Here is a 26623-nt window from a genome sequence, read left to right as displayed (position 1 = left end):
GGACGCTCAGTAGTGACAGAACATGGTTTACTTGCCACAAAACTAACTATGAAGGCTTAACAGGCGGAAAAGCTCTAAAAAGTCCCTTCATAAATTGTTTGATGAGTCGGTTAGACCACAGAGAAGTTTGAATTGAGCGTCTTCTATACCTAGAAAATGAAGCAAGGTGAACTCTTATGGAAGAGTGAGAAAGCCCTGATTTTGCTAAGTGCAAGAGAGAAGGCCACACCTGCTCCGGAGATGATGAGAATGGATGCAATGCTTGTGAGATACACCAAGCACAGAATCTCTTTTATTTAGCTGTGTAACATTTCAACGTAGACGGAGCTCGAGACTTCTGTAGTATCTTAATACACTCCTTGGAAAGCCTCAAATCCCCTGCTGAAAGAGTCTGCCTTCTCGTTGTGAATTCCTGGCATGTGCTCCACTCGTAAGGAGATGTGGTTGACAAGGAGACATTCCCATATCTGTTGTGCAAGAAGGGAAAGCATCGAGATCTCGTGCCGCATTGCTTTCGGAGGTAAAACATTGTTGTAGTGTTGTCCGTTCTGACTAGCACTGACGCACCTTGATCCGAGGCAAGAAGGCCTTCAGACCTAAAAACACTGCTTTGACCTCCAAAATGTTTATATGACACTCTGATTCCTGCTTGGAACACTTGCCATGAACCTGTAATTCTTGAAGGTGAGCCCCCCATCTGTCCATCGACGCATCCAAGATCATCATTTGCTGTGGCACAGAGTGAATACAAGAGAGGCCTTGTGACAGGTTGTCCTAGACCATCCACCAGGCATAGTGCCATTATTGATGCTAAAATGCGAACCTTATCGTTGAATGAGCCTTGAGACTGAACTACTGCGCATCAAGATGTTCCTGCAGCGGTCGCATGTGAAGTCAGCAATTGGGAATGAGAGGGATGCAAGAGGACATCATCGACAGTATGGACTTGTACTGCCTCACAGAAACAAACCTTTTTGTTGAAAGAAGCTTTGTCGTATCCAGAATCAGCATTATTCTTTCCTGAGTGGGAAAGGCCTTTCCCAGCTCTGTGTTGAGACGTGCACCTAGAAAGACCAACAATTTGGCCGGGATAATGGACAATTTTTCCAGATTGATGCGAAGACCTAGAGACTGGAGGCGAACCAGACAGGCTCTCGTTGAAATTTCTGCCACTGGAAAAGACAGAGCCTTTATGAGCCAATCGTCCTGGTATGGGAACACCTGGTGACCTGAATGTTTTCAGAAGGCTGCTATTGGTGCCATGCACTTTGTGAACACCATGGGTGCGGACTTGAACCCAAATGGAAGCAATTTGAATTGGTAATGGTGCCCTGCCACTTTGAACCTGAGAAATGTTCGATTTAGAGGGTGAATGGGAATATGAAAATAGGAGTTGAGGAGATCAAGAGAAGCCAGAAAAGCTCCTTTTTCCATGAGAAGAAGAATCTCCTGAAGAGAGAGCATCCTGAAATATTGACTTTTGATTAACTTGTTCAGCATTCGGAGGTCCATGACCTGCCTCCATTTCCCATTTTTCTTTTTCATGAGGAAGAAGTGGCAATAAAACCCCTGGTTTTGCTTGTTGAGGGGTACTTCCTCTATGGCCTGCTTGAGAAGAAGCACATTTATTTCCTTTTTGAGATCTGGAAAGTGACGAAGCAGAACTTTGCGTGGTGGAACATTTGGAGGATGCTGTTTGAATTCTAGCGTGTGGCCATGTTTGAAGATATTTAGAATCCATCTGTCTGAAGAAATGGAGTGCCAGTTCTGAAAGTATGCAGAGATCGTGGTGTGGGAGTATAGTAGCAGGGGCCTGATAAGATTCCAATAGGAGACAATGAAGCTCAAGACTTTCCAGCAGATTGCGGCCTCTTGTGTCCTGCCAGTCCTGTATAAGTCTGAGCAGTGTTGGACTAGAAGGACCGGTTGTATGGCTGGTAGATACTCTGCGGATATGGCTGGTACCGCTGCTGAAATTGCGGACGGGATAAGAATTGCCCTAAACCTCTAGCCCGAAAGGACTGAAAGCGACGCTGCTGGAGATGCCTAAGGTTTTTACTGTATCCGTGTCCTTCTTAATAGATTGTAGCTCCTCGTCTATGTGCTTAAAGCACTCCCCATCAAAAGGCATGTCAAACTCTGGCTTGGACCTCTGGAAGAAAGGTGGTTGCTTTTAGCCATTCCTGATGACACAGAACCCCCACTCCAGCCATTTGTCGAAATGCAGTGGATGAAACGTCCATAGATATCAATGAGCTTTGAAGACGCTCTTTCTCCCCCCCAAAAGAAAATCGTTTGCCTTTTTCTTTTTATCCCCCGGGAGATACTCCAACAAGGTAGAGATGTCCAACCACATCTGCCAGTCATATCTTCCCAAAATGGCCATGGCGTTGGAAGCTCTAATGGAGGTAGCCGCCAGAGCAGAGAACCTCTTCCCAATATTGTCGAGGCGATGACCCTCCTTGTCTGATGGAGCAGTGTAGAGAGATGCTGGATTCTTGGCTCTTCTCTGTGCTACTTGCATGATCACAGTCTGGCCTCGGGTGACCAATGAGGCAGGCAGGCAAGTTGTCTGGAGCCTTGTATTTTTTTTGTCCAGTTTTGGAACAACAACTGGAATGGAGGCAGGTGTTTCAATTAACTTTAGCCCTTCTTGCCATAGAAAGTCAATTATAGGAATTGCTCTCACTGCACGTTGAGTGCCTGGTTTAAAATCATTTAGAAAACACTGTCTGCTTAGTTGGCATTGGAAAATCAAAAGGTTTGGAGGCACGTTCTATAAGATCATGAAATCCCCTGATATCTGCCGGAGGGGAATCCACAGCAGAATGATGGCATAGGGGCCATGTAGTCATCCCATTTATCATGGACATCTATGTCTGTTTGTATCACACCTTCTTCTGTCTGCGCATTCTGAGTTTCCTCCGTGATGACTATAGGACGACGAAGGGTCTTCTCCCTTGTGGATTTGAGTGTACTTTGGCCCAGGAGGATAGTGGGAACCTCTTGGAGAGGTAAAGGCCTCTGAGGAGCATTTGCATCCGGAAAGCGTCTGTAATAGTCATTAAGTATGTGACGGAGATCAGACACCAGAGACACTGGAATGTTCATTGATGGTTCCCTAAACTGATGACGCTTCTCCTCCTCTCTATCATCGTAAGGATAACGGTCCTGGAAGGAATCCTGCCTCTGCATGACGGATGTGTCTCTTTCCACAAAAGAAAATCCTCCTGCCAGATAAGAAGATGGATCATTGCCCTCAATATCCTCATCATCAGAATCTTGGCACTTGACTTTTTTTTTTATAAACGTTATTTTTCAGTTTATTTGTTGCAATAGAAATATCAAACCAACAAATCGGCATATGTAGACATATTGTTGGGCACTTGACTCTTAACTGCGATGGACTGTATGCAGGACCAAACATACCTTTATCCTCTGACTCTTGGAAGTCCAGAAGGCAAGCAGGAGCTAAAGGAGATATTTTGATGTCCTGAATTTGCCAGGGCTGAAGAATGATTTTTCCCTTCGCCGACGGGTCCTTCGACGGTGCAACCGCCAATGCAATCATCTGTGGTAGGGTCAACGGTGCGAGGACGGCCTTCGTCTGCAGGAACGTTGTTGCTGGAACAGTCGACGAACCTGTGATCGACTGTGAAATTCTCGTTGCCGGTAAAGGCCTCAACGACGTTGTCACTGACGTTGAAGCTCTCACCGCTGTTGCTGCCATCGACGCCTTGACCGTTGCTGTCGTAGTAGTCGCCGACAATGCCATAGACGGTACCAGAACCTCTGGTTTTCTTGAGGAGAGTGGAATCTTCGACGACAACGCCATTGACAGTCGAGAAGATTGGTCTCTGAGAGGAGTCAGAAGCAGATGCAGGAGCTGAAAAGGGTTTTGACGCCTCTCACTGAGTTTCTTGTGGTGTTTAGGTTCAGATTTGTCCGGGGACTTAGATCTCTTAGAATCCCCATGCTGTAAAGAGGGACTGTCTTCCTTTCATTTCTTTGAGGAAGAATGAGCCCTTTACTCCGGTTCAGACTCCCAATCTGAAGCAGCCTTTCTCTTCTGTAAACAGAGTAACAGCCTACCCTCCCTATCTTTAAGGGTTTTTGCTGAAAAAAGTGTGGCAATACTTGCATTCCCGGAGTTTGAAATCAGGGTAAAGGCAATATAGGCACTGTTTGTGAGGGTCCTCAGATAACAGCTTACACTTCCCACCGGCCGTACAGGGCCTAAACAGTCTTTTTTTAGGCTCTGGCATATCAAAAGCAGGAAGGTCAAAAGTATAAAGTCTGAGAAATACCTTGAGAGTAGCTAAAGCTGAGACTGGAGGTCAAAAGTTGAGAAAAAAATACTGTAACTGAGTGGAGCTCAGGGAGATTCCTTATCACACAACATGCAGTAAGAAATCTGAGGTATGGTGGATCTGTGGGGAAGGGAAATTTGAGGTCTCAGCTGTGATTGGCTGAAATTTGGATGTTTTAAAAATGAGGCTGAAAAATTACTTAAGGAAGTTTTCTGTTCTATGGAGGCCTATGGTGATGTTGTATTACTGCTATTTCTTATGTTACCGTGGGACTACCTCCATGACAACGGGGAAGATTCAAGCATGTGAATCTATAAAAGATTCAACACTGGAGAAGGGGGCTGCTCCTACAGAGCACAAGAGCATACAGGGATATATAAATACCAATATGACCAACTGAATGGGAGAAGGAACATGAGATGGCAAGTGGGATACCAAATGCAAGAAATTAATGTAGAAATTTGGGGTGGAAGGTAGTTGAGTTTGAAAATGGACAGTGTTAGAGAATGGTTAGCATTTCCTAAGCTACTACATTTACTACTACCACGTGGACGTAATTTATGGGTCACTGGCACAGCAGAGATGGCAGAAGCAGTGTCAAGAACAGAAAGTGAACAGTGCCATGGTGAGCACGGTTTACTTTCTGCAGCTCTTGCTGGTTCATTACACTTTGTGAATAAAATTAAGTCAGCAGTGGAATGAGTACTTGGTAGAAAGCATCATAAAATGAAATGTGCTTTACACAAGTAACCGTGTCTTGTGAGCTATTATAAATCGCTGAGGTATACGCTAAGCTTCAGTGATGTCAATTATTGTGGTGATATCAACATCAAGGCCATGTGAAATAACTTCCTGGAATTCAAAATCAAATTTCATATGGCTTCACTTCCTGTGATGCAACTTAGGTCAGAGTGTGTGATATGTCTCTCTTCAACCACCCTGTAAATCAAAATTAGTGCACTATCAATGCAATCTTACTAATGCAAAAAAGGTCAGTCAGTTAAGGGATTTCATTGCAAGTCAGCAAGATGGTCAAAAAGGTCATATTGGCTCAATGATTATGTAAAGTCAACTGGCAGTACCAATATAGTAGTCATTCATGTATATTAAACACCAACACAATGCTAACAATTAACATGTGACATTTCTAACACAAGCACAGCACAGAGAAATGACAAGGCAGAATCAACAAATGCAAGCAACATGTCTAAAAAACACACAAGGAGTCTGGCTATCGTTATCAAATTTGCTTGCAGACAACTATGACCAGTATTTCAAACTCTTCAATTTGAATGACAACAAACGGACATTGTAAATGAACTGTACATGACGTCACCACAAACTGTAATTTGTGAGACACCTCCACTCCTATTGTACAATTAGCCTCAAAGTGTCAAAGAAGTAAGCCTATACCTGTGTACTAGAGAGACTGCAACCAATTATTGAACCGAAGGACCCATTCATTCAGGCCTATATTTCAATTTACTTTGCATAATTTTTGCATCCTGCACAGCCACATCTTTATGGCTTATTAATATATGTCGTAAGAAACATCCCGGTGACAATATTCAGGTTGTGGTATACGCACTTATTAAACACATTCACTCTCCTTCATCCAGTGACATCCCTGGAATTGGCTGTCACACACTTCTTGGATAACAGGGGGTCTAGTGTTAAATAACAAACAAACATGTTAAGGAGGATAACTTACTAAAACACTGGATGCAAACCTGATCCAAAATGATTTGAAATTTAGAGGTCATTTTTGGTAAAGGGTCAAGTTCTATTTTTTTGAAGTCCTCTGGGCAATCCTTTTTTAAGTGACCATCCCGTTTGCATAAACTGCATACAACTGTAGGTGACTGCATGAAGAAAAAAAGAACAGACGTTTGTCTTGTTTGCGAGATAAAGAATTAGCTGGTTGAAAAACAATACCTACAATAAACACATTTGGTCAGGGCATTTGCTAAAATAGGCTCTGATTAAAACTAGAAAGGTTCTTAAAGACAAAACAAATTATCCATCCAAACACAAAACAAATGAAGTGATCACAAATGTATGTTGCTACTTCTAGACAATACACATTTATCGTCAAGGTTGTAGTACCTTACCTTCCCTTTTGTGAATATGCGCCTGCTGAATTTATATGTGAAGTCCCACTCCTCTGAGAGGGTGTCTGGAACGACATCCTTAGCAAGCTTATCCAAGCTTAAGTTATCACTGGCCAAAGTAAAGTCCTCTTCATTCGAAGAATCTCCTAATATATGTTCATTTACAGGTTTAATCTGTTCCTCTGGATTTTGATATTTAGTAATGATACAATCTGACAGATCTTCTTCCTCGTCATCGGACAGTGCTTCTTCATCTCCAGATGCAGTGTATGTAATGTCCACTTCATCATCCAGATTTAAGCTATCAAAATGGTCTCTCTGCTTTTTGATAGAACTCATTTCCTTCTCATCAACTTCCTCCTCTGAATTATTCGGTTTTGAGATGTGTACACATCTCGATAGTGCAATTTGTTTCAGGGGTACCTCCAATTCATCAGTCCCTTCGGTACTCCCCTCCTCCAGGTCTACTTTGTCATCTTGTACACCATACTCATCACTCTCAATTATTACTGGATTTGGAAAATTCTCAATATCTGAAACGCTATCAATTTCACCATCCCGATCAAGGTGGAAAATTAGTGCTTCCCCATTTTCACTATCGTCCAGTGACTGATCAATGGTAATAAAAGCTTTGGTTTCTCCTCTGTCATCATACTCCTCGTTACCACTTTCCGTATCTTCATAATTGGGTTTAAATTTACTCAAGTCATTCAGAATCACATCTTCTGTAACACAATCAGAATCTAGATTTTCAATATCTGCAAGGTTCTCTTCTGTTTGACTATCACAGCTATCAAATACATTGTGAAAAACACTCTCCTGGGTCTTGGGTGATGTTAATGTACAGACATGATCTTCAAGATCTACAGTTTTCAATCTGCTATTTATGGCATGTATGTCATTCTCAACTTGGCCTTCACTAGTGTCTTTTCTTGTGTTCATTTCAGTTTTTTGATGTTGAGTGCTTGTTAAATCAATGTCAATAGGTTTTCCTTCAACAGAGCTTGATGTTTTTATATGGGGCAAAGCAAAATATTTGTAGGTCACCCTCAAACAGTGAAGGATGTATTCAAAGACTAATTGACTGTTTAGGCATCTTGCTGCATTCCACTTAACAGAAAATGGATCTGAAGAGAAGAAAGTGTAAATGTTAATCTCTATTTAAGGAGTAAACACAAAGAAGCATGAAGGAAGATTTCAACAAAGATTCACGGTTTCTAAAAATATTATAGGTAAGAAATACCATTAATCAATTAAATCTTTTAAGAAACATTTTCACAGAACTACATTTTTAAAGCGAAATGTGGGTTCATGAGCATTTTGCATCACTATTCAGAAAAGTGCACTCTCTGCCCAATAAAGGGCTTGTGAGATACAAGTAGAAGACTGATTTGAGAGAAGAAAAGGCTTTCTGTAAGACCTTTTGTGCATAAACAAGACTCCTGCACGGACAACAATATGTGAAATTGCATAATGAAAAGTTGTCAATTTCAAGTAATGTGGAATTCGGAGATTTCTCCAGCAAAATTAAATTGTCATCTCTGCCTAGCAAAAACCCATATTTCACCGGGATCCATGAAACATGACATCTGACAGCCTCTGCAGAGCTTTCCCAATGCAGATTGTGAAATAAGTCACTCCTTCATAAGCGCTAAAGCAAAACCAGAGAATTCAAACTGCAATCAGCACTCTATTACCTGAAAGTTGGGGGGGGGGGGGGGGGGGGCGGGGTTTCAATCACCTCTGAGCTTTGTCATAGCTCCTTGTTCATTTAGAAGTCTATTTGTCAAAGCTAATAAAAATCTATTATTCTAAATGGGATCAGGACCATTGTTAGCAGAATTTTACAAGAGTAGTTGCAAAATACTCTCAGAATAATCACTGTGCATTTTTTAACTAATTGTCTAGACATGAAAGCCGAACATTCTAATTGCTTTTAAGGAGTTAAATATTCTGGCTAATTTGAAAACATGCTAAAGGTACTCCCTTGTTTTTTTTGTTTTTTTACAGATACAGAGAGTATTAAGGGTTACTCTGCTGCTCCATAACTGGAAAATACAGAAAGGATGTTTCTTTTCGGATCAGGCAATGTATTTGACTCAAAGATAATTGCCTTATAGTAAATAATACTAACAGTACTCTAGATCAACCAGCTGATGAAGCGATTCAATGCAATATTTCTACAGCCTAGACGCCTGACTATTGTAAACAAATGAAAGCCACAATGTTTAAACAGGGGGCAAAAGAAACCCAAGCCTTATTACCATATGATGCTCATAGCTTAATTGGTGAGCAAACGAGTGTTAATGTGATTCAATGCAATGGCGACACATCCTAGAATCGGCAGTCCTGCTACGAAAAAAAAGGCCACAAATGTTTAACTGTAGTCTAATTATTATATGATATACCATTTTACACTGTGCATGTTCAAATATTATTGCTCACAAGAGATCAGGTAGGCATATCTTATAAGCTTCTTTCAGTCAAAATGTACAAAAAGAACAAGCTACTTGCTAACAATTTTTCTGGTGGATACAATATCCACCTGTGGATTCCTCACCTTTTGAATATTCCAAGCACTAGACTGGATTCAGAAAGTTTTGTTCAATTGCTCTCCCACACCTATAGGGGGCACTGGCTCCAAGTCAGTTTCGGAAGCGGCACTGCATGACATCACTGGAGCTATAAATTGCCCCCTTCAGTGTGCCGACATCAGTTGCCATCCAGTTTTTATCGTGCCTTCGACGGGTAAGGGTTTATACTAACTTAGAAAGATGCGTACAGTTCTCTATTTTCTACAGAAGATCTCCATTACATATGATTCAACATAAATGTTATTCCAACATGTATTTAGATATATATATTTATAAACAGATATAAGCACAAAATGAATGAGGACTCGTCACAGAAAAAACATGCAATGTGGAGTGAGGAATCTGCAGGTAGATTTGTGTTCACCAGAAAAAGCATTTTAGAAGGTAAGTAACTTATTCTTCTGATGGATACATCTGCATTCAGCTTGCTCACCTTTTGAATACATTCCCCAAGCAGTACCACACCCATAGGTGGGAGCATGGCTTACAAGACGAATAAGTACTGAAGAACTGAGCGGGTAAAGTAACTATTCCTTCTCACTTCAGAATCTAAACAGTACCCCTGTCTGGGGCGGAAGGAGACAATTTGGCTCTGGTAGAATGAGCTTGAATATCTTCAGGCAAGTTTTTCTGTGTCATTGAGTAGTATATCTTGATACACATGATGATTCATCTGAATAATGTTCGTTTGTCAACAGCCTTCCCTTTCATTTTTCCATTATATCCCACAAAGAGTTGGTCATCGAGTCTGGACTCACAGGTTCTGTCAATATGGAAGCTAACGGCTCTTTTGGGGTCAAGTAGATGCAGTTGTTCTTCCTCTCCTCTTCCATCTTGAGGAGGATAGAAGGTGAAAAGAGTGGTGTACTGACTCAAGTGGAAGAGAATAACCACTTTAACTTCTTAAAGTGGCTAGTCTTTTCTACTGGAGCAGCCCTGGTCCAGAACACCAGCTTATCTGGAAAGAAAGTGAAGAGTGGCTTTACACTTACAGCCTATGGTTCACAGACACATCTTACTGATGTGATGGCAATCCAGAAAATCGTCTTGATGGATAATAATCTTAAAGGACAACTATGCAGGGGCTCAAGTGAGAACACATTAAGATATTAAGGATCAAATTAAGGTCCTGCTAAGGCATGACCAGGGAGTAGGAGGGTATCTCTTTGTAAGACAATTTAGGAATCGCAAAACAATGTTGAATTTAAACAGAGATGGTTGATCAGGTAAACACAGAAAAGCTGTCAAAGCCGACAAATAACATTTAATTTAACAGAACAGCCTTGTTGGGCGAAAGATAGGGCAAAGCAAAGGACATCAGATAAATGGGCCTTAAGGGGATCCAGGGATTTTTAGCACACCATTTGACAAATCTGGCCCATCTGCTAGAATAAACAGTTTTGGTGGAAAGGCAGCTACAGGAGAGAATGGCATCCACCACTTCAAGGAGTAAAGAGAATTAATTCAGGATGCTCCAATGAATCTTTAGCCATGTAGGTGTAGGCTCTGGAGGTTGGGGTGAATGAGACAGGATGTCTACCCTGTGAGGAAAACAGAATGGAGGCCACAGAGAAAGGTGAACAGGCTTTCTATTGCACATCCTTTTCGGCCTGTCCAGGGCAAGTACACTTACTTTGGCCCAGTCTAGACGAATATTTCACATCACTTGAGGAATTAGGGCATGAGGGGAAAGGCGTTCAGAAGTGGTGAAGCAGTCCACTTAAGGTGAAATGAGCCAATGCTCCCTGCATCGAATACTGGAGGGCACAGAATTTCGGGCAGTGGTATTCCCCATAATTGAAAGATGTCCTGGAACACCTCTGTGAGAAGGCCCCACTTGTGGTTGATCATATGAGACCGGATGAGACTGTCCGCTCGCACGTCGAGCACTTCGGCCAAGTGATATGCTACCATGCAAATCTGATGGTCCAGAGCCAAGGGCCAGTGTAGTACAGCCTCTCTGCAGAGACGACATGACTCCAATCCAGCCTGTTTGTTGAAGTACTCCACTGCAGTTGTGTTGTCTGTTAAGATGTGGACAGACAGACCGTGAAATAAAGGGAGGAAGGGCTTGAGAGCTAGACAAATCGAAATTGCAACAGACTAATGTATAACATCTGTTGTTCTGGAGACCAAAGGCCTCTGATCTCTAGTTCTTCCTAATAAGTTCTAGACCCTATGGTAGGGGTATCCGTAATCAATGTGGCCTCCGGTGGGGGAGGGTGAAATGGTCTCCCTTGAGACAGGCTGCCGTTCATGCACTAATATCAAAGATCCTCTGCGGTGTCCCTTGAGATCCTGATGCATGTGTGACGATCTCCATGGTGCTGGAACCACTGTTTGCAGAGGAACAACTAAAGGGTCGTCATATGTCACTGTGCATGTGTGACCAACAGAACGCAGGAGGCAAGCTGACCTAGCAGGAGTAAGACAGTCAGGACCGGAATGATCAGTCCATTCAGAAACATCGGAATCATAGCCTGAATGTTTTGAATCCACTGAGAAGGAGGGAAGGCTTGATTCGATTTGGTATCCAAGACTGTCCCTAAGAACAGTATGTGTTGAGAGAGCAGCAGGTAAGTCTTGGGTTTGTTGATTGAAAAGCAGAGGCTGAACAACAGCCAAGATGCTTCTGGTAAGTGGTAAGATACCAATTCGGAGGTCCTGGCCTTGTATATATATATAGTCATGCATGTAAGGGACCACAGATATTCCCTTCCTTCTGAGGTGAGCTGCTACAGTTGCAAACACCTTTGTTAAGACTTGTGGCGTGTTAGTGAGGAAAAATTAAAGAAGAACCTTAAATTGACAGTGGTCGGATCCAACAGTGAAGTGGAGATACTTTTTGTGTGACTGCACATTAGGGATGTGGAAATAGGCATCCTGTAGATCAACACACACCATCCAATCTTCCCTGTTCAGCACATAAAGAACCTGATCTAGGGAAAGTATTCAGAATTTTTCTTTTTGAAGAAGCAGTTCAAATTCCTGCAGTCTAATCATACACAGTGCTCCATCCTTTTTGGAGACCAGGAAATAACCGCAGTAGCATTTCAGTCCCTTCGCGGGAACCAATTCTACTGCAACCTTGAGTAAGAGGGATTGGACTTCTTGATAAAGAACTTTGAAATGGTTTAGTGGGAGAGACTCCACGCAGGGAGGTACAGAAGAGGGCAGGTCTTAGAAGGGCAGGGAATACCCCCTTTCTACAATTGATAAGACCCAAAGGTCTGTATTGATGGACTTCTATTTTTATAGAAAGGAGGACACTTGCGCTCTAGCTGGTAGATATTATGGAAATAGGTCTACTTCCCAGATGTAGCTGGTGAAGAGGTTGATGAGGAGGGAGGAAGGAAGAGGAAGGGTTTCCTTTCTTATCCGACCCCGCTCTTTGCTGTCTGTAGAGTGGATTACAGCATTGATGCTGCTGCTGCAGGTTTTATTACTGCCAGAAGCAAAAAGGAAAATTCATGGCTAAAGCCTCGAAATTTCCTGTATTGTCTGTAATCTTTCAATTGAGTTTGAAGTCCTAAGGATCTAGCTGTTGCCTTGTTGTCCATGAATCATTCAACAGCAGAATCAGCCTTTGCACCAAAAAGATGGGAACCATCAAACGGAAGGTCCATCAAAGTAGACTGGACATCCTGAGACAATCCAGAGTTCCGGAACCAAGCATGTTGACGAAGGGATACTGATGCATCCAGAGCACTGGCTATTGAATAGGATGTATCCAAGGCCTGATTGGCTTGACTGCAGCCTTGTACGTCTGTACTTTATCTGAAAAGTAACCTCTAAAATCTTCTGAGAGATTAGGAGGGACCACTTGAGAAATGAATAATAAAGTGTGAACTTTTCTTCCTAGCAAGCAAATGGAATTGAGAAATGTAAATGCCATGCTGCCTACTGATCTTTTTTGACTCCCTATTTGCCAGGGTGGATGATGAGCAGGTCTGCGTCAGTCTATCTTCTTCTTGCGGCGGATGTTCAACATCCTATTCTGGATGAGGTGATATAGTAGGTCAAGGAGATGGTGACTGGCTTTTAGAAGATTATCGTCTGTATTCTGGTATTTTCTTCTTGTGTTTTCTTTGTGATTATTTTAAACATGGAGGAGATGGTAGTCTTGGCCTAGGGCGCGACTTCCTGCAACTCCGCTTTTCTTTCTGAGCTTTGGCCATAAACATCTTGGCCTTCCTTTCCTTAGGAGATTTTAGATGCATTTTTTTTTAACTCTTTTTATTAAACTTTGCTCTTAGTACCAAGTCACAGTGGTCGATAATCAATAGACAAGTTGGAAAACTGCATCATGGTGAAAGGAAAGATAGCACAACAGTACACAATTGGGTTAAACATGTATATGATTACTCCTCAGGGCCCCCTCCCGCCTCCCTATATTTCCGCCATGGTCCCCAAATCTTTTACCATTTCTTCCTGCATCCCCTGCTCTTATAGATGGTTTCGTCTGCTCTTTGGCACCAATCTAGGTCCCTCCTCCACTGCTCCCAGGACAGGGGAGTCTGTGAGCCCCAGCCCCTGGCTATGTTTCTTTTAGCCACCCCCGCCACCAAGGCCAACCACTGTTCAACGTGTCTTGACCAATCTGTGTCTCCCTTAATCATCAACAAAAGCCACCTTGGCTCCAGTGGGACCGTGACGCCCACCACTCTTGACATTGTGTCCGCAACTTTGGTCCAAAAAGGAACTAATGCCGGGCACTCCCACAGTATGTGGTAGAAGGTACCCTCCCCTGGCAACCCCTCAAACAGAGTGCCGATGGACTCCTGCCCCATTCATATAAGTGTATGCAGGTGTAGTATATACGGTGAAGTATTTTTAATTGAACCAATCGGTACCTAGGAGGAATTGCTACCTCACGTGGGCTCTGTGGGGCATCCTGCCACTCATCATCTTCGAGGTCACCTCTGTATCGGGGCCACTTCGCTCTGAGATTCACCAAGGGGTCTGGCATATTGTTTATGAGATTACGATAGATGGTGGACGTGGGCTTCTCTAAAATAGGGTCTAATAATAGCCTATTCTCTAGAGGGGAATACTCCGGGATGGAGGAATCTCTATCCAGGTGTAAGCGGATGGCATGTGTAAGGCGTATGTAATGAGTGTTGGGAATCGTGAAGGTTGTACTCCTTCTTAAGGTATGCAAAGGAGCGGGGGCAGATCCCTGGAAGATGTCCCCCAGGTAGTCTATGCCAATCAATCTCCAGCCACCAAAGCCAGTCAGCTGTGACACCTCGTGCAGCTGGTCCCAAAGCCGCAGGGGGGTTCTACCGGTCAATCTGCCTGTCCACCCGAGAAACTTATTTGCCTCCCTCCAACACTGGACCAGCCTTCGGGCATAAAGCAGATGTTCACTGTTTCCCCCAGGCATTACTAGTCTGTCCACTCTGTAGGCCGGTTCGGAGACATCTGCATACACCCAGTCATTAACTACCTGGAGATAAGAGGCCCAGTAGTATAGAAGCACATCGGCCCAGTAGTATAGAAGCACATCGGCGACGCTAGGCCTCCATTAGTATAGAAGCCCAGTAGTATAGAAGCACATCAGCGACGCTAGGCCTCCATCATACACCCCTCTGGTGAGTTTGCTAGGTGCTACTTCTAGGAGTCCCGCTATTCCAGAGCAGGGTGAACACTCCCTGTGGAACAGGGTATGGTGTGTTTTGTAAGATATATAGCAACCTCGGCAGGGAGGCATCTTAAATAATGCAGAGCGTCCCATGAGAGAAAGCGGTAGCGCTCGCCAATGACTGACATCGGCCCCAAGTCGAGCCAATTGAGGTTCTAGGTTCTTGTTGAGAAGCTCCCCAACATTCAGAGTTATGTGGACCCCCAAATATTTAAAGCCATTTGTGACAACGGCAGCTGGGCATCTAGTGGGGACCCGTGGAGGGGGGCCCGACACAGGGAAAATGATCGACTTCCCCCAATTTATGGTGTACCCAGAATAGCTACCAAACAATTCAAAAAGATGTGGTGCCTGCGCTATCGAGTAATAAGGCTGCGCCATATATAATACAATATCGTCGGGATATAGGGATATACGCTCTTCCCAGTCGTCCGTCAGAGCCAACCCCCAAAAGACCTATCCCTCCTGATCCAATGAGCCAGTGGCTCTAAGGCCAGGGCAAACAGGAGAGGAGACAGGGGGCAGCCCTGTCTGGTGCTTCTCCGGAGGGGAAACACCCTGGACACAGTCCCATTCACTCTCACCCGAGCCATCGGTTGTTCATACAGAAGACGCACCCACCCGCAAAAGGTCGGGCCAAAGCCAAATTTCTGAAGCACCATAAATAGGTAGGGCCATTTGATGCTGTTGAATGCCATTTCTGCATCCAATGACATCAATGCCGTCTGCGCCTCTCCCACATCCTCAGTCATGTGCAGCACTCCGAAAAGACGTCACAAGTTGTGGCCGGTGCTCCTGCGGGGCATGAACCCGGACTGGTCCACATGCACCAAGTCTGGAAGAACCGATAGCAGTCTGTCCGCCAGAGCCTTTGCCAGAACCTTGGTTTCCACATTGATGAGCGAGATGGGAAGAGGAACATTGCTCCGGCGGTTTCCCGGCCTTATAAATGACTACTATCGTGGTTTCCCGCTGATTCGGGGGGAGCACACCCACCTCTCGGGCTTCTGAGAGCATCTGGAGAAGGGGTTTGATAACGACATGTGCATGCCTCTTATAAATTTCTATAGGGAGCCCGTTGGGAGTAGGTGCTTTCCCGGACTGAAGCAAATTAAGGGCCTTACCGATTTCCTCTTCCGTGAGGTCCGCATCGAGGCGGTCACTGTGCTCTTGAGACAACCGTGGCAGCGCAAAATCCTGTAAGAATTCAGTACATTTAGATGCATTTTTGACAGTATAAACACTTGTCCACATTATGGTCTGAACTCCGGCACCAGAGGCAGATGTTGTCTGGGTCTGTGACCGAAAGGTAAGATTTGTGGTAGTTCTTTTGGGTTCTTCCACAGCATGACATTTGTGCACCAATTCACTCGCCGGTTTTGTGTATAAGAGCGCAACGCTCCAGAATATCCTGCACTACTGCATATTCTTTGTGTTCCTTAATTTCTACTTCAACCTTTTTTACTGACACAACGTTACATTTGTTGCACCAGCTACACAATCACTATATGTAACTTTTGATACTCTACATCACAGAATACACGTTGACCTTTTTTGATTCAATGAATAAGCACTGCATGTAATTCTTGAATGTATCTTTTCATAATCTGCTTATTTTGCTTATGCTGTCACTGGCTTAAAAGCTCTTTGCCTTGAACTTGATTTGTGTTTATTATACTTGTAGGATTACTATCCCCTGATGAAGTCTTTTGACTCTAAATGCATTGGGATTAAGGAAGTGATAGTTCAACTAGTTGCGGAAATGGAAAGATGTTTGAACATGCATATTCATCTATGAGAAGGATCAGGGTGATGACATAAGGATTAATTAAACTGGATTACTTGCTTAACACAAGGATAAGTTATTTGTGAAGTTTATTTAGGTCCATCGGGACCATCCCAAGGGAGTGCAACTGGGGCACACTAAGTTCTTGGTGCTACAAACATTGTTGAATATACTCCCCATTGGCCAGGGGTAGGCACCCCGTAAGCACCCAAGCTGCAGAACTGCTGATTTAATTACCAATATTATAAAACGACTTGTGTGCCCCACTACCATAACCATTCGACCGAAATGTGTCCCATATAATCTCTGAATGATTTAAACACAGATCTCTTTGGTTTAGACACTTCGATGAGAACTGCACCTAAATACAAACAAAGACAAAAAAGTCATTTTAATATTGATTCCCTTTTTTCTGAGGAGAGTTAGTCTGAAATGCTTTGATGGTGCTGAAAAAGGGAACTAATATCAGCATACCGATGGGGCGCTTTATGGCTCCAGTAACGTCTTGTGGTACTGTGTGCAAAGCAGACTTGGACCCAGCGCCCCTCACTAGCTTGGGAGTGCAATTGGAAAAAAGTTTCTGGATCCAGTCAGGTGCCTAGGATATTCAAAAGATGAGGAACCAGCAGGTAGATATATTCATTAGAACAGAAGCTTCTGAAATCAACCTTATTTGGTTAAACATTGTATTTTTAAACACATAATAGGAAAATAGAATCCCAAAAAGATCAGGCGTCAGGATACCAAGGGCTGACAATATCACCCATTCTTCTTTTTTTTCTTGTACTTGATGTCTCAGGGAGCAATTAATTCTTAAACAATTCCCAATAGCCCAACCTATGCCCTTTTGAGGTAAACAGCTTTTACCTTCAAGTTTTGCTTGACTAACCAACTTCCACCTCTTACCTTAGCTTGGCTAGCAGTTGATGGTAGGCAAGAACATAAGTCTTACACTGTAATAAATCCATGCATGCTTCAACATGTTCCATATCAAGAGGGTAATCATTTTAGCTCTCAGGATTTCAATGTATGGGGCCAGGTAAAAACAATTTGTTTTATTATATTGTCGATAGAATATAGCAAAATGCATTTTTTCTCATTTAAAGGTACGGAAAATGGGTGGAGCCCATATAGCTAACCCTAACACGTAGGGAGATGTTAGTAGGAGTGCAAAAAATAATTTACATGCCTAGGGATAAGTGGCAAGTCTGACTTTTTCAGAAGTATAATCTTTGTTTTGCTAGCATAGGCAAGCAAGCAGTATTCTATACTTTTGAGATTTAGCTCTTTTAAAGAGATAACCGAAAACCTTCAAGTATGATCTAAGATAAACAGGTTGCATGCATAGATCTGAACAAGGTACTTACCTTTGATAACACTCTTTCCGGTGGATGCTCTATCCAGAGAATCCTCACTTTTTGTAATCCCCAGGTGCCAGGCTTGTAATAAGGGCAGATTCTTCACCTTCTCAATGGATACCAAAGCAGTGCCTCCCAAAAGATGGAGGGCCTGAGGAGTGTACTTACACCAAGAATCCTTGCAGGGCTAAGCGGGTAAAATGGCTTGATTATAGATACCATAATACCTAGATAAGGTGTGTACTGGTGCCCTTGTAGTAGCCTGGCAGATATCCAACACCGGAATACCTCTTGCCAATGTCTTTGCAGTAGATTTGGCGGAATGGGCTCAAAGGCCTTCAGGAAATTCGTTTTTGGCCTGGGTATCGCATGTATTAATGCACAGGACAATCAACCTGGACAAAGTTCATTTTTTAAATGCTATTCCCATTTTAGCACAGGTAAAGCTGATAAAATACTGGTCATCCACCCAGTCCTCTCATGAACTGGATGGAAAAGCTAAGAGCTCTTCTAGGATCCAGTTGGTGAAGCATCTCCTCATCTTTGAGGGGTGAGACACAGTGGGTAAAAACACCGGAAGATGAAGGGCTGTCCCACATAATAGCACAACAGAATTTTTGACAAAAAGACACTACAAGATCACAGCACCAATTTATTAAAAAACCAAATGGCGTACCAATGTTCCACTGACAGTGCCTGCAGCTTGCTGGCATGGTACAAAGAAGTAATTGTCATGAGAAACACCATCTTGAGAGTCAGCCACGTCAGAGAATTAGTAATGTGCATGGGCTCAAAGGGTGTGCACGTTAAGGACTTAAGGAACAAAATATGGCCCCACCAGTTAGGCATAATGAAGGGTGTCAACGGAAATATGAATGTGAAACCCTTCAAAAAAATGCATCAAACTGGTGACTTGAATAACAAAGGTTGATCGCCCCTCTCTGAAACTCTGACAGACAACGCACCTCGAAATCCACCTGGTTTGCCACAGACCTCCAAGAATTCAAGCGCATGTGCCAATGACTTGAGAAAACATGGAGGAACAGCAAAACCTCTTAAGCACGCACTGCCTACAAGACCGCCATGACAGAACACCACCAACTCATCAGGTTCACAAAGAGGAACTTCATCCAGGACAGAATCTGCTCCAACTCCGGCAACACTAAAACTCTTCAGCATCATACAAGAATTCACCAAACCCCCCAGCAAAACCTCGGACGTCCCTCCCTCCCAGGATCTCTGCAACAAAAATCAGCTCTTTTTCCCACCACAAAATCAGGACCCTTTACGACAATTTCAAAGAACAGAACCAAACACAGACACTACTCTAGCCACCAGCAACGCCATCAAGCCGACTATCACTGCCTGGACCCCCTGTCACCACAGAAAACACTACAAAGACCATGAGAAGCATACACTCAGGAGCCCCCACCGACCCCTACTCACCGCACATCTTCCACAGAGCCGCCTCCGCCATAGCAACTGAACTATGATGTACAATCAACTACTCCCTAGAAACAGGCACCTTCCTCGACAAATGGAAACATGCAGAAGTCACACCCCTCCTCAAAAAGCCCCCCGCAGACCCGACAGACCTCAAGAACTACAGACCCATCTCCCTCCTCCCCTTCTCCGCCAAAGTCACAGTGAAGATTGTCAACTTGGGGAGAGGAGTTGGCCTAACGGCTAGGGCGGTCGACCTCGAATCTGGGGAAACGGGTTTGAGTCTCTGCAATGACGCTGAACATCCTGTGATTCTGGGCAAATCACTTAATCTCCACGTGCCTAACAAAAATGAACATGATGTCATGTAACGCAACTGGTGCTTTAGACGCTCTAATACCCGATACCTTTGGGTCAAGTTTGCGCTATATAAACTCTGTTAAAAAAAAAAAACATCCAGCTCACGAACTTCATAGAATCCAACTCAATTCTCGACACCTCTCAATATGGATTCCGCAGCAAACACAGCACCACCCTCCTAGCTGCCACTGATTACATTTGCACTCTCCTTAACCAAGGCCATACGGCAGGACTCATTCTACTAGTCCTCTCAGCAGCCTTCGACACCGCTTCCCACTGCATACTAGCCGCCAGACTCAACGACGCCAGCATACAAGGAACAGCCCTTGACTGGATCCACTCCTTCCTCGCCAGCCAAACTCATTGAATAAGACTCATGCCCACAGAGATCAGATGCAGAGTGTCCAAAGGTTCCTCACTCAGCCCCACTTTCTTCAACATCTACATGGTCCCACTCAAAACCATTGGCAGAAAGCACAGACTCAGTATAGTATCCTATGCCGATGACACCCAGCTCATCCTCTCCCTCACCAAGGACCCCGACATCACCAGACTCAGCTTCCAGGAAGGAATGAAGGATGTTGCATCCTGGAGGAACAGCAGCTGCCTGAAGCTCAACTCGGAGATGATAGAAGTCCTCATCCTGGGATCCACCCCTTAAGCGTAGGACGACACCTGGTGGCCACGTGCCCCGGGCAACTCTCCCACACCCATGGACCATGCACACAACCTCGGCATCATACTAGACTCCTTCCTCTTCATGAAGCGACAGATCAACGCCATATCTGCCACGTGCTTCAACACCTCCGCATACTCCGCAAGACCTTCAAGTGGATCCCCCCCAAATGCAGAAAGACCGTCACCCATGCACTTATAACCAGCAGACTGGACTACAGGAACGCCCTCTATGCCAGGAGTATTAACAAATCTCTAATCTACAAGCTCCAGACTGTTCAGAATGCCGCAGCCAGACTTGTCCTCAGAATCCCAAGACAGGACCACATCCCCCAGCACCTACGAGACCTCCACTGGCTCTCCGCTGAAAAGAAAGTGACCTTCAAGCTGCTCACCCACACCTACAAATCCCTCCACAACACCGGACCCCATTACCTCAATGAAAGAATCTCCTTCCACGCCCCCAAGAGAAACCTGCGCTCCGCCGACCTCACCCTGGCTGAAATCCCTCGCATCTGGAGAGCCAGAACGGTAGGAACAGCCTTCTCCTACATGGCGGCCAAGACCTGGAACAAACTCAACATCAGACGTACCCCCACACTGCAAGCCTCAAGACCTGGCTTTTCAGATGACGCTGTGCTACCCGATATTCCCTCCCCCCAGCTCCTTGAGACCCTCACGGGTGAGTAGTAGGCTTCACGAATCCCTGAATGATTGATTGATTAGGTAAACACAGGAAGGCTGAAAGAGCAGACAAAAAACCTTTAACAGTGCCCACTCCAAAGACTTGATGAGCCACTGATCGAATTAATAAAACCTCTAACAGGTTTGTCCGCAGATGGTCAACTTGTAAATATCTGCACCTGCACACAAATGTCAGCCAAACGAATAAACAGATTTGGTTAATGTACACCCAGTACCAAGGATGGCTTCCATCACTTAAGCAGGTAAATCAAATGTGCTTACTTGGTGCCGTACAAACTCCATGCATGGAGGTGTAGGTTAGGGAGATTTAGGTGTTGGACCCCCACCCTGTTGCTGAGACACCTGAGTCCTCATGCAGATCAAATGTGTCTCCTGGTTAACCTCTTGGTCGAAACTCTAATGTGCAACAATCTTGACACAGGGTATTCAAGGGTGGTGAAAAGCTCAACCAAGGCACACCACACAGGGCGAACACACCTTGAGCCACCTCCAAATGAAGATGCCGGCTGACATCTGCTAAGCTTACCCACCCAGTATTCATCTAGCTCGCCAAATGAATTAGTACCTGGAAGATCCCTCAAATGTCCAACCCTTTCCAGAGACACAGTGCCACCCCACGCTGCTCTGCTGCAGTTCCACATGGTGGTTGTGCCATCAGTTAGGACCTGAACCAGCTTTACCTTGATGGATGGAAGGAAGAACTTCATAGCCGAACAAATGGCACAAAGCTCCTGCAGGTTGATGATGTGCATTTTGCCAATGGGGACCAAATGCCCCTGATCTCCACCTTCCCCAACTCACAGATGATGCATCAGTCACTACTGTGAGCTCCCGCTGGGGTAGGGAGAATGGTCTGCTGAAGGTCAGAGTAGGGTCTGACAGCAACCACTGAAGATCCGGTGCCGCCTCCGCTAAAATGCAGATGTTGTTCGAAAGATCGCCCCCAGTGCTGAATCCATAGCAGATGGAGGTTCCACTGCATGGCCTGCGCTTGCCAACAGGGACATGGGACCAGTAGGATGCAGGATGCTTAGAAGCTTCAGAGCCATCCACTCTGGAACACAGAAGCAATCCTAAAACATTGGGAATATATCATGAATGTCCAGAATTCACTGCAGGGGTAGAAAGGCCTTCAATACTCCTATGAAGGCAATCTTCTGCATAAGCTGTAGGTGGGAAATTAGTGCATTGATGGAAAACCGCAAGGGTGACAGAAGGGGGGTGGAAGACTGTTGATTGTTGATGGTCTACGATCTACTGCAGGAAATCTCCCTGTCTTAAGCTGCCAGTCATTGAGGTACAGGAATACATGTACACCTCGCCTACGAAGGTGGGCTGTGGTCACCGCCATCACCTTTGTAAAAACCAGAGGGGCAGAGGTAAGGCAGAAGAGCATAAAAGTAATAGGGAAATGTTCTGGCCCCATCATGAACCGCAGGAAGAGACTGTGACAGTGCAGGATGGGTACATGAAAGTACATATCCTTTAAGTACAAGAACACCATCCAGTGCAGTCGACCCAGAGTGGACAGACTTTGGGACAAAGTCAACATCTTTAACATGTCCCTCAAAACTGAAGGTCCAGAATCATTCCCATCTGTTTTGGGGACCAGTAACAAGAGTAACACTCACTGCCCTTCTCCGCCTCCATGACTATCTCTACTCCTCCTTTGGCCAGGAGCAACTTCACTTCCTACACTAGCATGGAGGCAGGATCTTCTGAAGCCTGAACAAACCAGGGTGGGATACAAGGGGCAGGGTGGTGGTGAAGGGGAGCGTGTCCTTTTGACAAACAAAAGAGCCGTGCAGCCTGCTGCAAAGTTTGCCTCTAGCAATAGGCCAGGCCTGTGAGTATCCTCTGAATTATCAGTATTGATAGTGAATTTAGCAGCTTGGACACAGCATGTGCAAGGAGTGGGTTGTAGCAAATTTGGCTTGAAGCACTCTAATGTAGCTCTCTCCGAGAAAAGCTAAAACAATCAAAAGGCATGTCTCAGAAAAACCTGTGAGGTGCATCCAGGCATTGCGCCTATTCACAACACTGGTGCCCATAGCACGACCTACACAATCTGTTGTGTCTAGGCCTTGAACCTGCAACATATCGCACCCGGTCTGTCTTGGACTGTGCAAAGAAAAAAGTTCCAGAATTTGTCAGTGAATTCCAGTTGAGATCCGGAGAACCGGCCAGAGTCAGAGTAATGAGGGAGAAACAAACTGTCTGCCTCTTTATATTCATTGTAATTTCATAGTGAGGCACAGGCCTAACATATGTCGATGATGGCTCCAGATCGGAAACAGGTGTGTGAGTTGGATGCAGTGCTGGTATCACTCAATTCAGGGCCATTGCCAGAGGTCAAACAGGGTGAATCAGTGCTGGGGTCAGACTTACTTGTAGGTATCCAACTAAAGGCCTCTTTGGCTCTATGGTGCCAGAAGGTGCTCCAGAGGGAGCTGGAATTACCATACAACGTTCCTGCAAGGAATTCCTAAAGGCTTCCATTTGCTTCAGGGTCAACAATGACCTGGGAAATTTGAAGCAGGCCGGTACCAGCCTCAAAATCAGATAAAGGAGCGGATTGCGGTGCTAGAAGTGTAGACTGCACAAGTTCTCCTCCAAGAGGAAGTAGAATTGTCTATCTGAAGACAATGATGTGGAGTTGGACTGAAACCGGAGACACGATCTGAAGTGGATCCACTGTTTGGACTGTGAACTACTTCACTTATTTGCGTTTGGCGGCATATACCTTCTCCGGCTCTCTTATCTCCTCGAGTGCATCAGGATGGATTTCTTAGATGGCTTCGAATTGTGTTCAGAACCTCAACACAAATGGCAGACACTGTGCGGACCTCTAACTGACATCTGCTTTCTGTACTCAAGGCGTTACTCAAAGCTTTGGGATATTTCCTTACCACACTTTCTTCTCAGTAAATTTGCACTCAGTGAAAACCACCAAAATTGGAAGCAAAGCCCTGTTTCTTGTGTCAAAGAAAAAGGAAAAGAGGGAACTGACTATCTTGTTGCAGTGGCACCTCCATATGACTCCATGCCATCACTTTTTGAGTAGGAACAGCGTTGCCGTGGAGTCCAGTTGTGCCACTTGTCAACCTACGAGAGCCATTGCTATGAAAAGGTCTGGATCCAGTCTGGGTCCTGGGGAATTGGAAAGGTGAGGAATCTGTGGTTAGAAGTATTCGTCAGATTGGGCATGCTGCGGCTCCAATTGTGGTAGAAATTATTTTGATGTTTGCATAGCCTCTCTAAAGTCAGCCTTAAAAAAGGATAAATAGCAGGAAGGCCAACACCTCTCCTTCAGCCCGTTATTTTTGGAATGCCACTTGAGGTGAAAAACATTTTGATATTTTCACCTGAATCAATGCTCCCACATACCGCTATCATATTTGGTATGCCCTAGAAGATTGGTTTGCCCAGAGAAGTCTGCGGTCAATACCTTGGAAGGCAGCACTATATTCAACGATACAGGTATTTTAATGAGCCCCTACGGCGTAAAACAATGAGGGTAAAAGCAGCAACAACATTGGCCAAGTATAGAGCCCTGAACCTTGTTAAAGAGGAAAAGATAATTACCGCACAATTTTAGAGCTAAACTAATAAAATGAAACTAATAAAATTCAAAACAATGAATCTGTAATCTTCAGTTACCCACACTGTCCTTCTTAAAGGATGGGTGCAAAAAGGATCCGCTCTAGCAATCAGGAGTGATGGTAAATTGATATTAAGCAGAAAACACTGCAATAGCTATGAGACCCATCAGTGGATGTTTGCTTTAAACAATGCAACAGGAAAACCATAGGGTCAAGGGTCACAATTAGCGGTCTTCTGTTCCTGCTTCATCGTTATTTTGCAGAGGTCGGCAGCATGAGTGAAATGACAATAGCAACAGCTGTTGTGGACATACATTTTAACTAATTTTTATTTTATTTTAATTAAACTAGTATAGTCAAGTATTTCACTTATTGTTCAATAAACCTTCCCCTGCTAACTGCACGGAAAGAAACTGCACTCAAGCCCAGAGGTGCACATACGAAAGCCATGAGCTGCAAGGGTTGGCAGACAGTAGGGGGTTAATGCAGCCACCAACCATTGATCTATATATATGTCCAAAGGCACTGTGCACTGGTCATTAACAGCTGTGTTGGAAAAGAAGTACAACATTAAAAATAAAAAAACAAATGGCTAAAACACACAGTTACAAGTTTAGTTATTCTTCTGGCTCACACGTGGAAACTACTGAAATTCACCAGTTATGTTTACAAATGCATACAATTATTTGCTTCCCCCGCCATGTTATTCTGTTTACAGCGCCTTTCTTTGTTTCTGTACTGTTGGCAAATTGATGTTTGGAGCATGGTGGAGGGTACAAGTTGTAGCATGTTCTGTGTGCGATGCGAACCATAACGAAACTGCGTAAAAGAGACTGCAGTAATGCAATTTACTTTAGTGTTGCTTACAATTTATTTGTGTACTACTGAATAACCATCTGACCTGTGTCGGCTGTCCTACAGCATTGCTCACAGATAGTGATGAGCCATTTTATAACCATATTTACACAACCTGCCGTGTCACCTCATCATGATCAGCATAATAAGACTTAAATCACAAGTTACTACTTGTGTAAAGATACATCTGTAAGAGACATTAGTGATAGATTCCTTACCTTAGAATATCCCCAGGCGTCAGACTGGATCCGGAAAGTTTTGCTAGCAGTACACCTGCGCGTCAGTAGGTGGCGTTGTGCGGCTCCGCGTCCGTCGCTGGCGACGTATGCTCCGAGATGACGTCACGGAGACTACTTAGGCCACCCATGTGCGCTGACGTCAGTTCTGTACCCGACTTTCCGCACCAGGAACGCAGAGCCATGCAAGAAACTGACCACTGCAATGAAACTAGGGCCCTGAAAGGGTTGTCCTTAACCCTAGTAATCAGTTTGCAGAATGGGGAGGATGGGTGGGGCGGTAAGGAATCTATCACTAATTAATGTCTCTTACAGATATATTGTTACACAAGTAGTAACTTGTGCATCTGAAAGAGGCACATTAGTGATAGATTCCTTACCTTAGAATTGATACCCCAGCAATACCAACCCCGGTGGAGGGTCTACGAAAATGATTACACCAGAAAGAGAACAGAACGGCCGAAGAAGCAGTCTCTCCAGACTTGAATGTGAATGCAGTAATGCTTGGTAAACGTGTGCAGCGAGGCCCATGTAGTTGCCTGACAAATGTCCTGCAAGGGAACGCCACGCGTGCCAAGGAAGTAGTTACTGCTGTTACCCTGGTAGAATGGGCAGGAGGCTCCTTCTTAGCCGAGTAACAGGCCTTGATACAGAGAACGACCCACCGAGAGATGGTTCGTTTGTGCACGGCCCAACCTTTTTTGGCGCCCACTTAGCCAACCAAGAGCTGGTCATCCACCCGGAACTGTTGTGTTTGGCTCAGGTAGAAGGAGAGCGCACATTTTGGGTCCAGACGGTGGAGCCTCTCTTCCTCTTTGGAAGGATGCGGAGGCGGAAAAAAAGTGGGCAAAGTGATAGTCTGCACCGTGTGGAGTGGCGTGACAACCTTTGGCAAGAAAGAAGGACGGCTCCTCAGAACCACCTTGTCCGGATGAACGGAAAGG

General features: G+C 44.5%; 1 protein-coding gene across 1 annotated transcript in view; it reads right to left on the bottom strand.

The window, feature by feature from the left end:
* TUT7 (terminal uridylyl transferase 7) overlaps nucleotides 1-26623 on the bottom strand; it is a 1558036-nt gene that overhangs the window by 897430 nt on the left and 633983 nt on the right. The window contains exons 12-13 of the mRNA XM_086961199.1: nucleotides 6422-7548; nucleotides 6022-6172 (exon numbers count right to left, since the gene is read on the bottom strand). Of these exons, the coding sequence (XP_086817325.1) occupies nucleotides 6022-6172; nucleotides 6422-7548 (1278 nt within the window). The remainder of the gene's footprint in view (nucleotides 1-6021; nucleotides 6173-6421; nucleotides 7549-26623) is intronic.

This window comes from Lissotriton vulgaris, chromosome 3_1 (genome assembly GCF_964263255.1).
Source record: "Lissotriton vulgaris chromosome 3_1, aLisVul1.2, whole genome shotgun sequence".
Classification (NCBI taxonomy): domain Eukaryota; kingdom Metazoa; phylum Chordata; class Amphibia; order Caudata; family Salamandridae; genus Lissotriton; species Lissotriton vulgaris.
This window is presented reverse-complemented; position numbering and strand designations above follow the sequence as displayed.